General features: G+C 48.8%; 1 protein-coding gene across 2 annotated transcripts in view; it reads right to left on the bottom strand.

Moving 5' to 3' along the window:
* Positions 1 to 8172: 8172 nt before the first annotated feature.
* Positions 8173 to 15573, bottom strand: part of bop1.L (BOP1 ribosomal biogenesis factor L homeolog) — a 30283-nt gene continuing 22882 nt past the window's right edge. Inside the window, exons 1-14 of one of the 2 annotated variants that reach the window (XM_041565278.1) lie at positions 14865 to 14927; positions 13957 to 14111; positions 13626 to 13743; positions 13372 to 13473; positions 12562 to 12774; positions 12191 to 12352; positions 11517 to 11597; positions 10528 to 10597; positions 10313 to 10445; positions 9995 to 10175; positions 9399 to 9687; positions 9208 to 9292; positions 8819 to 8926; positions 8177 to 8627 (exon numbers count right to left, since the gene is read on the bottom strand). In XM_041565278.1, the coding sequence (XP_041421212.1) occupies positions 8474 to 8627; positions 8819 to 8926; positions 9208 to 9292; positions 9399 to 9687; positions 9995 to 10175; positions 10313 to 10445; positions 10528 to 10597; positions 11517 to 11597; positions 12191 to 12352; positions 12562 to 12774; positions 13372 to 13473; positions 13626 to 13743; positions 13957 to 14111; positions 14865 to 14912 (1899 nt within the window). In that variant the 5' untranslated portion in view covers positions 14913 to 14927 and the 3' untranslated portion in view covers positions 8177 to 8473. 2 annotated transcript variants of the gene reach the window in all.

Below are 15573 nucleotides of genomic sequence, written 5' to 3'. Positions count from 1 at the left end.
TGTGTCTGTTGCACTTCATTCCTACCAAATCTACTTATGCCCCCGTGTAATTATCTTAAATGTTAGTACAGGCCACGTTTCTCCTGCCGGGGGCGCTAATCCCACTCTGACTTTGTCTATACAGACCCTGTACCTGGACACGCTGGAGTCACTCAAGGACTTACTCCGGAACTTGTTGCTCTGGAACCTGACGCCACACGGACTGCAGGAGATGTTTCAGGTTCTGTGACTGTAACACGTAGGCCAAGTTCTCTAGAGAGTCATTTTATACTCAATGAGTCACTTACTCTCTGTTGTACCATTATACTCACTCAGTGAGTCACTTACTCTCTGTTGTACCATTATACTGACTCAGTGAGTCACTTACTCTCTGTTGTACCATTATACTCACTCAATGAGTCACTTACTCTCTGTTGTACCATTATACTCACTCAATGAGTCACTTACTCTCTGTTGTACCATTATACTCACTCAATGAGTCACTTACTCTCTGTTGTACCATTATACTCACTCAATGAGTCACTTACTCTCTGTTGTACCATTATACTCACTCAATGAGTCACTTACTCTCTGTTGTACCATTATACTCACTCAATGAGTCACTTACTCTCTGTTGTACCATTATACTCACTCAATGAGTCACTTACTCTCTGTTGTACCATTATACTCACTCAATGAGTCTGTGACAGGTCCTAGTAATCAAGTAAAGAACATGAGAGGGACTGGGCCATGGAAGTGAGCGCCGCCCTGCTGGAGTGTTTCCTACACAAGCTGAATGTAAATGTGAGTAGCTGTGTGTGTAGTGAGTGGAGTTGGATCCATGTAGTGAGGGGTCCCGGGTTCTCTCAGCGCTTTACTACTGGGGAGTAGAGATGTTTCCCTGTTATTGGCATCACTAGTGACCTGTGTGTTGGCTGAAGTGATGGATAAAGTGTTACTCACACCCCCGGGCCCTCCTCAATATCACAATCTGCTGCTCATTCCTCTGGGGAGACTCCCCTGAATCCACTGGGAAGAACAAACGAGGAAGCGACACACAGGGTTAAATGCAAAAGGGGATTAACCCCTATGTGTTAAATGTGCCAAATGATACACAATGTTTCGGGGGCTGGTCCCTCTGTGTAGGTTTGTATAATGTTCCTAGTAGGTGAGTTTATTTGCTGCAACCAGTAGGGATCATATAGTTCCAGTAGGAGGGGGTTACATACAGTATATATTATATATCTATATACTCCACTTGTAGCTTTGTATAATACTCCCAGTAGGAGAGTTTATTTGCTCCCAGTGGGAGGGGTTATAGGGGTCCTCAGTAGGCAGGGCTTGTAGATACTCTCATTAGGAGGAGTTAAACACAAGACCCGCAGGCCAGGATTGGCCAATCACATACAAGAGATTTGAGGCCTAACCCTTCCCAAACCTTTGGCCCCACAGGTGCCCGACGTCATCACTCGGGTTCAGGAGCAGCTGCAGGAGACGCAGGAGACTCACGGGAACAAAGTCGAGGTTCATATTTATATTTTGGCCACACAACACCTGGAGGCGTGGTCTGTATCCTCTTGCCCTGCCCCCTCAAATATAACAGGTAAGAGCCCCGGGTCCTTTTTATCTGATCACCTGTCTGTCTGTCTGTCTGTCTATATCACTGTCTGTCTGTCTGTATCACTGTCTGTCTGTCTGTCTGTATCACTGTCTGTCTGTCTGTCTGTCTATATCACTGTCTGTCTGTCTGTATCACTGTCTGTCTGTCTGTCTGTCTGTCTGTCTGTATCACTGTCTGTCTGTCTGTATCACTGTCTGTCTGTCTGTCTGTATCACTGTCTGTGCTTATCCCCATCTCATACTGTTTATCTTTTGAGTCTGTTATTTGACCCCCAGTCTAATGGTTTGCCCCCCCCGTGCGTTTCAGTGAGACGTGTGTACTATGGGGGGCGCTATCCTCAGACCCCCCCCCACTTACCTCCCAGGTGTTGGATCTGCTAATGGGGAAAATGAGTGTCGATGTCCCAGGGGAGAAAAACCTCTGTGCTGAGCCCCGTGCTGCTCCCTCTAATTATCTCTGTAACCCCCCCCCCTGCAATTTTGTTCCCCTAGTGCTCTTCAACCCCTGTGTTGTCTGCCCCCCCCCACTTTATGGGACACACAGTCTGCCCCTCCCACTGCAGGAGGAATTATGGGACACACAGTGCACATGACGGCAGTTGGTGAGGGTGCTGGGCGGGTTTATACTATGAGGGGCTGGTGGATAAAGGAATTGGGGTTCATGTGCAGGAGTGTTGGGGGGCTGTTATTAGATGAGTAAGGGGGGGGGGGGGCTGGTGCAGAACAGGAGCCTCATTCCAGACTCAGCAGCTGCAACATCTTCATTTCCTGCACCGGGGGGGGGGGTGAGTCTGGAACGTGGGTCTGGATTCTTTTATTCCCTGTTCCAGTTATTCCCCCCCCCCATGCAGGTGTTTCCCACTCCCCTTCTTCATCTGCCCCTCCCTCTGGCTTCATGAATATTATTGGGGGTGTCACACAGAGTCGGGTGTGGGGGTTCCATCTCTCATGTGAGTTTACTTTCCCTTTACTCCCAGTTCCCTCCTCTAGTTATAGTAAATAGTGCTGCCCCCCATTCCCTGATGGACACTTGCTGTATTCCAACCCCCCCGCGGGCACAAACAATCAATTACCCATAATCCCACTGAGGGGAGGAGAAAATAGCGGTGTCTGAGGTCATTGGGAGTTTGGGGGTCTCTGCTACAGATTTGGGGGTCACACTGCCTAAACCTACACTGATACATCTGCTTCATCCAATCATTCGGCCCCCAGGAGACCAACTGCAGTTTCACAATGTGGCCAATAAGAGTCCAGTGTGGGGGTCTCTTCAACCTAAACCCCTCCCCCTGCCCCCCTCGTGCCATTGTGACGTCACCAATAAAACTGCCATTAAACACCAAATTCTCCTTTACCCACAGCCATAGAGTCAATTCCCCGTCACCTGTCCAGTGGCTACAGGGTTAATTCTCCCAGTGAGTGAGGCCCCTGGAAGCCAAAGGTCTGAAACCTGAGCCCCCCATGTGTATCCCACTCAGCAGCAGTACATTGAGATCTCCCATAGTTCCCTCTGTCCCCCTGACCCCATGTCCCATAATTCCTTGCAGAGGTCCCATAGCCGTCTCCATTCTCCCTTTGGGGATCGTTTCCATTGGTCAGTAGCTGACATGTGACCATCCTTTCTGCAGGCCTCGTGCCAGACTCCGCCCTTGAGGTGCAGGAACGTTACCCCCAACTCTTTGTCACCCTCCTTCTCTGCATCAGTCTGATGATTGGGGTGCAACTGCCAAAGAACCTGGGACCTTCCAAGGGTCAGACACCCCCCATCCAGAGACCTGGACCCCTATGGGTAAATAAATCATTACTGAAAGTTTGGGGGGTTCCTTTGGGTTATTTGACCTTTAATAGCAGCAACACAAGTGATTTCCCTGCCGCTCCATGTGCCACAATATAGGGGACGAATCCATTCAGACAAGAAACAGGGGGGACAGCTGGCTCATTCCATAACACAAGAATAAGGGGGTGATTTGTTTCAGCAGGTTCCACTTGTGCCCCATTATTTCTGCTCATTGCTGTCTCCTGTATTTTTGCTCATTTCGGGGGCAACTCTGGGGTGGAGGCGCTGAAGTTCATGTTGACCGGGGGGGCAGTGAAGAGGTGGGGTGCAGTTTGGAAAGTGGGGAGTCTTCTCTGAGCAGGTGAGAGGGGTAAGAAGGGGGTGGGGCAGGATCCAGTGTTCTATGATGATTTCTATGTTGTTGCCTCAACTATTATTCATTGACTTTCATTGGCTTTTCCCAGCTCTTTCCCTTTATTTCTACCGACTCCTCCGTCTGTCCTTCCCTTTATTTCTACCGACTCCTCCGTCTGTCCTTCCCTTTATTTCTACCGACTCCTCCGTCTGTCCTTCCCTTTATTTCTACCGACTCCTCCGTCTGTCCTTCCCTTTATTTCTACCGACTCCTCCGTCTGTGTCTATGTCACATATATAATAACAAGAGTATAGCATAGGGTTAGTGGGGTCACATATATAATAATGAGAGTATAGCGTAGTATTAGGGGGGTTATATATATAATGAGAGTATATTGTAGGGTTAGGGGGTCACATATATAATAAGTAGGTTATAGACTAGGGTTGGGGGATACAAAATGTCACATATAGGGTTATATATATATATATATCACGGGGTTAGGGAAGATACTTGGGGTGCAGGAGACGCTATAAGTTTCCAGGATATTTCCCTTTAACAAACGGAGACAAAGAACTTGCATCACGGCTGAGCGGAGCCAAGGACTTTGGGTCATGGAAAATGCCTTCAGCTTCCAGCCAAGCTCCTCTCTCTCTGGACCGGCCCTGGACTTGGATCAAACCACTGATTCTCCATCTCCACCGTCCTGGAAGCGGATCCTGTAACACTAGTAGCTGGGGCTGTTTATCTGCTGGAGGGGAGACAAGCCCTGGCCTGGGGCCACACTCAGCAGCAAGTTTTCCCCCTTCGGCCTCACACACCCCCTTCTCTCAGCCAGACCCCTCATTTCTCTTTATTACTGGGAGCTGAGATGGTGCAGCTGATAGAGCCGGGGCCCCGAGAGACACAATGTGGCCCTTAATTCATCCAATGTCAGGGTTAAATTCTCTCTTTTCTCTTTATCCCTAATGAGAGTAATGACAATAATGTATTGATTCCCTTCCCCCCATAGTGTCCCACTCCAAATAGTGGCCCCTAACAGTCTGACCATTGGCCCAACATCGCCCCCCTGTGGTACCACTGGGAATAAAGTGGTAGAATGAAAATGCGGTGCCTGAGATCCTGTATCAACTGCAGAACCGTCACCTGGGGAACCTCCTTGTCCTTGTGCCCCTAATGGACAACTCGACACCAGTGAGACTGTGAGAACGTTGAGCCTGCGGGGACTGGACAATATGGCGCCTGGAGCTCCAGACAAGGAGAGACCCGGCATGACTGGCTAGAACATCCTTGTATTGTACAGAACTCATGATCCTGATGTTGTGCAGGTCCGTAAGCTCCCAGCTCCTCACCTCTATGATCAACGCCAGGGATGATAGAGAAGATCTGGAGCACATTGTCACCCAAGAGGCCACGTCCAGTCTGTGCCTCCTGCCGTCACTTGTACAGGAGAAGGACATCCGCTCTCTGCTTATTCACACGGCCATTCGGATCCGCCCCTTCTTCCACCATGTGAGTCCATGAGGATAAACCTGGGCCATTTAGGGGTCTCCATGTTATGAGTCTGCTCCACTATTTCTCTTGGGGAAAGACCACAGAACCATAATGACCCAGAACCATAGAGGCAGATTGACCCAGAACCATAGAGCCAGAATGACCCAGAACCATAGAGACAGTCTGCTATTGGCTCTGGCAGGTTTCCTGGTGCTGCACCTGCAGGAGGATCAGACTAAACAAGTCGATCTGGAACATTTAGTGTCCTTTAAGATTTACCATTTACTGCTCCGTCTGTCTGTCCCTCCATTGCATTTCTATGTCCAGTCTGTGTGTTATATGGGGGAGGGGCTGTGTCATCAACCTATGGACAGGAATGTGTCTCATAGACTGGGGGGGGGGGAATCTGTGGATGATTCAAGTTTGAGTGTCTCTGACCAATCAGCTGTGAGTATTTCAGTCTGAGACGATTTACATTGTGGGGGGGCTGCAGGAAAAGCAGAGAAGTCGGCCAGATCTTGATTGGATGGGACAAAAAATCCAGTCGGATCGCGGCCACATCTGTTCGTTGATGCGGTCCCAGGATCCGACCGCCCGTTCCCATTCGTTAGGATAGGGCCCACGATCGGATCAGCCCGATATTGCCCACCTCAAGGTGGGCATATCGGAGAGAGATCTCTTCGTGTATGGCCACCTTTAGTAAATGCTCAGCCAATAGGAGCCTGACTAGAGAGCTTGGACTTGGATCAGCCAATGAAAATCTTTTCAGCCACTTTGTACCCAGCGAATCACATAGAAGTACAAGGTTCCGGTGTCATTCTATAGGCAGGAGGATTATCCAATGGGAATAAGAATCTTAGCCTCACTCTCATCCAACCTGCTAATATAATGTATTTAGGGTGCAGGAGTCACAACTGCCGGTGTCTGTACCCCACTCATGGAAAGTGTCTCCCCAAACCCAATGCTCCTGTGACCAGGATCTCATTTGCACCAAAGGGAACCCGAGCCAGGGGTACAGGGGTATTTAAGTTTGGGGTGCACAGAAGCCCTGCAGTACCAGACTCAGCATTTACTAACAGACACCCCAATACCCCCAAACATTACATAAGTCTGGGGACTCCCAAGGGCCAAATGGCCCCACATCACCCATACAGGGTCCAGGGCACCAGGGAGTCGTGTAAATGGGTCGGGCAGAACCATCCAGATCTACTAATTACTAATAATATAATAATACTAATTATAATATAATAATACTATTAGTAATAATATAATGATACTAATTATAATGTAATAATAATAATAATATTATTAATAATAGTAATAAAAATACAAATAATAATATTAATAATACTATAATAATAATGTTAATAATATAATACTAATTATAAGATAATAATACTGCTAATAATAATATTATAATAACAATACTGCTAATACTACTAATAATAAATAATAAAGACTAAATAACTGTGCTGCCAGGTCCATAAACTGAAATAATTATTATTCCCAGTGATTCTCCTCAAAAAAGGGACAAATGGATCAGGACCAGTGACTCCCTCGTCCCTTCCTTGTTCTTATCTAATGAATCCGTCACGTTCCACATCCCAAAATCCAGAACAAACGCTGAGGTCCCGTCTGTAACAACCAATGGCGTTTGGGGAGGAGCCACCGCTACTGAGACGCCCGAGGACCTAAAGTGACAGAACTGGGAAGAATTCTGGCCAAATACCGGAACTGGAATATGTGACTGGAGGAACTGGGGGAAGAGTAAGAACAGCAATGGAATCAGACGGCTCAGAGTCAGGAGATTAGTCGGTAACAGGCAATGGTCCGTTCAGGCAGCGAATCAGCAAAGAGCAAGGACAGGAAATGAGATCACACCCCTCCAGGAACTGTGTCAAAATAGGCCACAACCTTTTGTGTCTCTTCATTTAGATCAACACAGACACCCTAGGCCCCGCCCAGTCACACATTCAACTCCAGCCAAGTTACATTATCTGCCTCTATAACTTGTCCATTGAGAGATTCCCACAACTTCCCAGCTCTCCCTGTAACACCCCTTTCCCTCCTCTAATCTCATTGGCTCCCTCCTGTCTGCTGGGAGGAGCTACTGGTGAATAAAGCATCCAACCCTTCCTTGTACCTATCTAATGTATCAACCTGTACCACTGATTCACCTCCCAGCTCTCCCTGTAACACCCCTTTCCCTCCTCTAATCTCATTGGCTCCCTCTTGTCTGCTGGGAGGAGCTACTGGTGAATAAAGCATCCAACCCTTCCTTCTACCTATCTAATGTATCAGCCTGTACCACTGATTCACTTCCCAGCTCTCCCTGTAACACCCCTTTCCCTCCTCTAATCTCATTGGCTCCCTCCTGTCTGCTGGGAGGAGCTACTGGTGAATAAAGCATCCGACCCTTCCTTATACCTATCTAATGTATCAGCCTGTACCCCTGATTCACTTCCCAGCTCTCCCTGTAACACCCCTTTCCCTCCTCTAATCTCATTGGCTCCCTCCTGTCTGCTGGGAGGAGCTACTGGTGAATAAAGCATCCGACCCTTCCTTGTAGCTATCTAATGTATCAGCCTGTACCACTGATTCACTTCCCAGCTCTCCCTGTAACACCCCTTTCCCTCCTCTAATCTCATTGGCTCCCTCCTGTCTGCTGGGAGGAGCTACTGGTGAATAAAGCATCCAACATTTTGTTGTATGGTTCCGTTATATATTTATATATACATGTGCACAAACTTCACAAAAACAATCAGGAATCGGTCACATATTGGGGCCAGACCCCCCCAGAAGCTGCAGTGGAACATCTCACGGGAGTCTGGATGTTTATTGGACAGGCAGAATAAAGGAACATCACAGATGTAATGAGGGGGTACAGCCTTCTGGCACCTCCATATATTGCACAGACCCTAACACCCCACTTTACCAAAACCACAGGAAACTATTGGTGTTTTACTGTAAAAGACTTTTATTGGCGCTGAATATGCAGCAACAGAGTGAGGACTCAGGGGAGTGAGACTCGGTCTCCATGGTAACCAAAGACCAAACAAGAATATTTTGCACCTTAATCTTCTGCACTGAAACTGTTGGTTGAGGGAGATCCATTCTGTGTGGGCCAGAGAGCTACGTGGGCTATTAGCCACCAGTCTTTCACCCCCCCCCCCGGAGATGGCACTGAGCAACCTCTGAATGAGGGCACTGGGGGGGGGGGCTTATTCATGGGAAGTCCAGAATAGGAGGCGGAGTTATGTGAATAATCGGATTGTGGCGTCGGCACCGGAGGAGAAGACCCAGGGCTGAGTGGGGTGAAACATCACGTCAAGAACCCCAAGATCACGATGAATCGCGTGGCCCCGAAGAACTTTCACCGGAACAATTAGTGGGTTCTGCAGGAGATCACTGCAAAACAACCAGGAATCACATTCCTATTCACCCCTCTATGTACAGTTACCCCAATAGTTGCCCCTCAATGTATAGTTACCCCAATACTCCCCCTCAATGTAGTTACCCCAATACTCGCCCCCTCTTTGTACAATTACCCCAATACTGGTCCCTCTATGTAGTTACCCCAATACTCATCCCACACTCACTTGTACACCATCCCGTGACACACAATTACACTGCCATCATCTGACCCCGAGGCAAAGAGCGGGTACGACTTGTGGAACGACACGGCCCGAAGAGCTTTCTTGTGATGCCTGAAACACATTGAGAGGGGGCAGGATCAGACTGGGGAGTCAGGGGCCACACTGGGAGATGATTAAGGATCAGACTGGGGAGTCAGGGGCCCCACTGGGAGATAAAACAGGATGAGATTGGGAATTCAGGGGCCACACTGGGAGATGAGTCAGGATCAGACTGGATCAGACTGGGGAGTCAGGGGCTGGTGGGGCTGACACAGAGATGTGAAGGGAAGTAAAAAGACCCCTCCTGTCGCTGGCCCCTCCTCCTTTGCACCCCAGGGACGGGTTTTGCTCACCTGAGCACTTTGTAGGGTTTTGTAGACAAGTCCATATCAAACCAGGCGAGTTTAGAGTCGTAACTTCCACAGATCAGGTTGTCCCCTGTGCCCAACACAATGGGGAAATATTAAAACAAATCTTATACTGTCACGTGATGTAGTGGCTGCCCCTCCCTTTTGCCCAATTCACCCGGGGGGGTTGCACTCACCTGCTGGATGCACGGCAATGCTGGACACCCATTTGCAGTTGGTCAGTAGCTTCTTGGTCAGTTCTTGCTTCAGGAGGTTATAGACTCGGACGTATCGCTGGGTGGCCACAAAAAAGAAGGGGCGTGTGGGGTGGAACAAAACCTTTTGCACTTGACCCTTGTTTTTTCGGAAGGGGTTCTGGCTCCTGCGCCTGCTCAGCTGGTGAATGAGGACTTGGGAGTTGCCGTTATCAGGGAGGACGACAGCAAAGTAATCTCCCCGGGCGTGAAACGTCACCTGCTTAACCTCCTGCAGAGAAACAGCATCAGAGTCACCCAAAATGTCTGATAACTTGTAACAGTCCAGCACCCCCGAGGCACAGGGACCAACAGTGGGAAGAGAAAGAGAGGGGTGAGAGGCGAATGCACGAGGCACAGGGATTGGGGTGAGAGGCTAATGCACGAGGCGCAGGGATTGGGGTGAGAGGCTAATGCACGAGGCGCAGGGATTGGGGTGAGAGGCTAATGCACGAGGCGCAGGGATTGGGGTGAGAGGCTAATGCACGAGGCACAGGGATTGGGGTGACAGACATACAGAAGAAGCATTTGGCACAGACCTTCTGGTGTTTGATCCAGAGCCTCAGACCACTGGAATATTCGGCTCCCTCCGCTTCCTCCCATGTGACGGGCTGCTGGACCTCCTCCTCGGGGGGCTGGTAGCCACTTATGTGCTGGTCCGTAGCGCTGCACAGTAACCTGTCCCCCAGGCCCGGGTTAATCAGCACCACGGAGCGGTCCCTGGGGGCAAAAAAAGGGGAACACAAAGTGGGTGAGAGGAAGGGACAAATAACATGTGTGTCAGTGCTTAGCGTGTGCGTGTGTAAGTGCGTCAGAATAGAGAAGTGGCTATTGTGTAACACAAAGTGGCAACTCACACACATGCCGCCACCAGAACCAGCACTGGATTTGGGTTCCAGCTGATACTTTTAACTGCGCCTTCCAGGACTACAGACTTCATACAGCGCCCGGTGCTGACCTCCCAGAACCGCACGGAGCAGTCGTCAGAGCCTGTTGGGGGGCAGTAAAGAGAATTAATGAGGGGCAGGAAGGGAATGGGGGGAGACGGGGCAGATAAGGAACAATCACTTACCAGAGACCAACCACTGCCCCGAGGGTGAAACACTGATACAGCGAACAAGATCCTTGTGTCCCTTGTAAATCTGAGGAAGGACAACATGAAACTGATGAAGTTCTACAGATATGTGCAAGGGAGGAGCTCCGAGTAATGGAGGGAGGAATAAGGGAGGAGCTCCGAGTAATGGAGGGAGGAATAAGGGAGGAGCTCCGAGTGATGGAGGGAGGAATAAGGGAGGAGCTCCGAGTGATGGAGGGAGGAATAAGGGAGGAGCTCCGAGTAATGGAGGGAGGAATAAGGGAGGAGCTCCGAGTAATGGAGGGAGGAATAAGGGAGGAGCTCCGAGTAATAGAGGGAGGGTCCAAATAATAGAGGAGGAGAAATTGAGGAGGCTCAGAATAGAGGGAGGAAAAAGAGAAGGGACTAAGAATAGAGGAAGGATAAAGCGAGGAGGCACAGAATAAAAAGGAGGAGAAAGCTAAGAGTAACGGATGAAGGAAGAAGCGTCAAGGCTCCAAATAAAGGAGGGAGGAGGAAATGAGGAGGCTCCAAATAAAGGAGGGAGGAAGAAGTGAGGAAGCTCAGAATAAAGGAGGGAGGAGGAAATGAGGAGGCTCACAATAGAGGAAGGAAAAGAGGGAGGCTCGAAATAAAAGAAGAAGGAGGAAGCGAGGTGGCTTTGAATAAAGGAGGAAATGAGGAGGAAATGAGGAAGCTCCAAATAATGGAGGAAGGGGGCGTGAGGAAGCTCAGAATAAAGGAGGGGGGAGGAGAAAGAAATGAGGAAATGAAGAGGCTCCAAATAAAGGAGGAGGAAATGAGGGAGGAGAAAGTGAGAAGGCTCCAAATAAAGGAGGGAGGAGGCTGTGAATAAAGGAAGGCAAAGAGTGAATGTTCAGATTGAAGAAGGAGAAAGTAAGGAGCCAATTAGGAGGCAGAAGGAACAGGAAGCTGCAAAAGAAGCTAAAAAGGAGGAGGTGAAAGAGTAAAGAAATTGCCCTCACCATGGACTGTATTGTGGGGAAGGGTTGCAAATCTCTAGGCTTGGGTAATTTGGGTATCAGGTCCTCAGGATCCACATTGACCTGGATCAGACACAAGTAAGACATGTAGTTACAGTATAACCTGGCTAAGGACTGGGAGGAACTGAATCCTGCTGTGTAGGAACAGAACATTCCGAACCAAATGAAACTTCTGATTTTGTTACAACGTCTCCTTCCAGCTAAATATCAGCAAAGTCACAATTTCTATTGGATTTATCATTAAAGGAACAGAAACACCAAAAAAATAAAAGTACTTTAAAGTAATGTACTGTTGCTATGAACTGGTAAAGGTTATGCACTTGCTGTAGAAAGACAAGAATAGTATATGTAAATTGCCTATTGTGTAGCCCAAGCTAAAAAAGGAGAAAGGGCACAGGCTATTTAGCAGACAACTGATCAGCTGAGCAATAGAATACAATGGGATTCAGTAGATGCATCTGGTATCTGCTGTGCAACCTGTGCTATGAATGGCCGCCCCCATGGCTACACAGCAGTGTGTTTATAGCTGTACCAGTGCAGGGAAACAATACATTATAGTTTAATCACTGTAAAACACTTTCATCTTATGGTGTTCGTTCCTTTAATATAATAACCCCAGTTCTAATGTATCCCCCCTCAAACACCAAGCCACTCACCCTCATCTTCCTCTGGCGCGGGCACAGGTACAGGTCCAGGCATCGCTCAAACCTCTCGTGGATGAATCGGGCGTATCCAGGCACAGCCCGCAGGCAGTTAAATCTCTGGGGAAGAAACGGCAGTTTTCGATCCTCTGGATCTTGCTGCTCCCAGGCCAAACGCTGTGGGTCAGAGAGAACATGGGGACAATTACTCAGTTATGATCCAACCACAGAAACAGGAAGGGAAGATCCTGGGAGGGACACAGGGCTCCCCTGAGCAGGAAGTGAGATGGAACATACATTAGTCTGATCCAGGAGAAAGTTGGGCAGTGAGGAACCCACAGGACATTCATTATTATAATATGTATGAACATTTCAAAAACATTTACCTCTTCCTCACTCATTAGATACTCTGGAGGGGGGTTGTAGGACTGCTCATGTCCTGGAAGGGGCAGTTTAGGTGCAGGAACATGCATTTTGTGTCTGCCCAGGATGGCGTTGGGATCTTCCTTTGCCCAAAGGTCATAATAAGTGGGGGTATCGTCACGGGGTTTCCTTGGCTGGATCCAGCCCATCTTTATAGCATGGACCAACTTAGAGACCTGCAACACAAACACAACTGCTTTGCTCTTGGTGCAGAGAATGAAGGGGAGACGACGGGAAAGAGTCAACTACTGGCCAGGAATTGTTTTCTACACAAAATCTGCTGGTGCCGGGACTGGGGAACAATACATTGTACAGATCGGGAATGTAGCATGTATAGTGCAGGAATGAGTGTACAGAACAAGATCCAGAAGGAGAGCGTCGAGTGCAGCAACAAGAGAGAAATAAATGCAGAGTAAGAATGAGAGAAAGAGAGAGATAGATAAGAGAAAGATAAGAGAGAGATAGACAGCAGTGAAATAGAAAACATGAGAAAGTGGATGGTGCAGGTCTTAGAGGGAGTGTAAACAGTGCAAGAGTGTAGTATAGTGCAGGACTTGAACAGGGAAGAAATATTGTGCAGGAATAAAGGGAAAAGGTATTGTGCAGAAAGAAGAGGGGAGAGGGTATTGTGCAGAAAGAAGAGGGGAGAGGGTTACAGAGTGCAGGAATAAGAAAGGACTTACAATGGAGGAACAAGATGGAGTGTGTTTAAGTAGAGAGGAAGAATTGAGACCTAGTTGGAGAGAATGAACAGATGCCCCTTCCCTACTAACCTTTTCCTTTTCAATCAGGGAGGGGATGAAGCTCCGTTTATCTGCTGGTCGGTTGGTCACCGGATGAATCATTGTCTCATGAGTGAAGAAATCAATAGCCGGCTGAGAAAGGAGCAAAAAGGCAAGTGAATGAGGTGAAGATGGGTGGCAGTACAAATGGAGTCAAGGAAGGATGGGGTTAAATGAGGAGGTGTGGGCTGACAGTTGCCCCTACACACTAGAGGTCTCCAGCAAACGGGCTACTTGCTACTGACCTGGTAAGGATCATAGTTTAGATCTCCAAACTGCCCCTTCTGCAGCCGCTCCACCAAATCCACCTGTTCATCGGTCAGTTTGATGTCCTGCCCCGTCTTCTTATCATGAACCGTCCGCCTGGGAAGAAAAAAGGGAACAAGGAGTCCAATCTATTTCTAACGGGTGCCACGCTCGGTTACCCATGCCCAGGCACTGCCATCTTTACCATATTAATTATAAATAGGTGCAACACTGGTGCAAATAAATTCTAAATGTAGTGTTTTCAGACTAAACATGGGAACATTGGTGCCACACTGTGCCCACCCCATGCCCAGATAGAACATCTCTCACCAGTAGTCTGGGTTCTCCATCTTGTCCAAGAATTCCTCCAGCTGATCTTTACTCCTCAAGGGCTTGAAGATCTTGCGCCCATCCAGATCATATCCAATGTGTGGCAAATCCTTGTACCACTCCATGGGAATGTTGCCCACTGTATTCCTGATGTCCTGGAAAGAGAAGCAGATTCCATTGAGCCTGGGAGAGGATAGAGAGATACCCGCGGCTCTGACTCAGCACTTGGACCTGAACGGCACAAAGACTCAGGGAGGAGAAACAGTAGTGCAATTTGGCTTTCTGAGCCCTGACCCCATTACTGTTTGTATTCCCGGCACAACGGAGACGCTCGCACACACGCCGGGCCTCATCCCAAACACGTCTGGGTTCCATCAGCAGCGCCTGATATTTAGTGCTTTCCCTTAATGCCACGTCTTGTACTTTATTGTATACGGCGGATTATTTGGTGCCATATAAATGCCTCTGGCTAATGGCTTGCTATAAAGGCTCAGAAACTTCTAGCCCTTGTCCAATGTAGAACTGAATGGAAGGGGCGCAGGACTGGCAATAGGGAGACCCCCACCCTGCGCTTTCCTTGTACCACGGGGCATTACATTGTGCAGCTAAAGAGAGTGGTATTTTCAGTCTAACTAACCTCACTATCTCCAGAGCCAGGCCATCAGTTAAAGCCTTTGTGCAGTTGCAGATACATTGGAGTGCAAGCTCTGTGGGGTAGGAAAATGTACCATTATGTCAAAGCCTGATGTCCTTTATCTTCCTCCCGTCCATATTTGGAAAGGGGTCTGACTCCCAGAATGGAGCCACTGAGCTCACTGTCAGGGATCTCCAATGTCCCATTGCTGCCCCCCCAGATTCCCTTTGTACAGTGCTGAGCAAACCCCCAGATAAAAAGATCACTGAATTACCATTAACCAGTTGGTGACCAGCCCCAAAGTGAAGGTGGAATCACACATTTAGCTGTTGCCCAGATCCACTCTCCCTCCCAGAACTCAGATACGTGTCTCTCCTGTGGCCCAGGCAATGAAACAGTTAATGTGGAGTCTGGTGAAGGAGCAGAGGAAAGTCTAGGCTGTTAAATCCCACAGCTGTCTGGGGACTCCCCCCCCCCATTCAGCTTCCGATGAAACCCCCCCAGTCTGTGTCTGCTGCCGCTCAAGGAAGCCCAGAGCCTCTCTCCTGGGTCACTATATAAACCCAATCACAGCTGCACCTCCAGCACTCGCTGCACTCTCTGCACTCTCTGCACTCTCTGGCACGTGGGGGAGACTGCCAAGGAGAACCCAACAAAGTGACAGCCGGAGACAGACAAGACCAGAGTGACGGCAAGGAAGGAATGAGAGAGCGCCAACAGCTCAGAGAGTGCAGAGAGGAATCCTAAAGAGACAGCAACAGAGAGGACAGAGGGGGAAACCATGAGAGTGGAGGTGGGATATCTGAGGGAGTGACCGTAGGAGAGACTGACAGCAGGAGAGAGTGCAGGGGAATCAGAGAAGTGACATTAAGAGAGTGTAGGGGGAATCCGAGAGTAGGACAGAGTGACAGTAGGAGAGACTGCAGGGGAAGCAGAGAGAGTCACCTGTTGGGAGAGAGTGTGGAGGGAAAGCTGAGGGAGTG

This window comes from Xenopus laevis, chromosome 6L (assembly GCF_017654675.1).
Source record: "Xenopus laevis strain J_2021 chromosome 6L, Xenopus_laevis_v10.1, whole genome shotgun sequence".
Classification (NCBI taxonomy): Eukaryota; Metazoa; Chordata; class Amphibia; order Anura; family Pipidae; genus Xenopus; species Xenopus laevis.
Note: the sequence above shows the minus strand (reverse complement) of the source record. Positions and strands in the feature narration are given on the sequence as shown.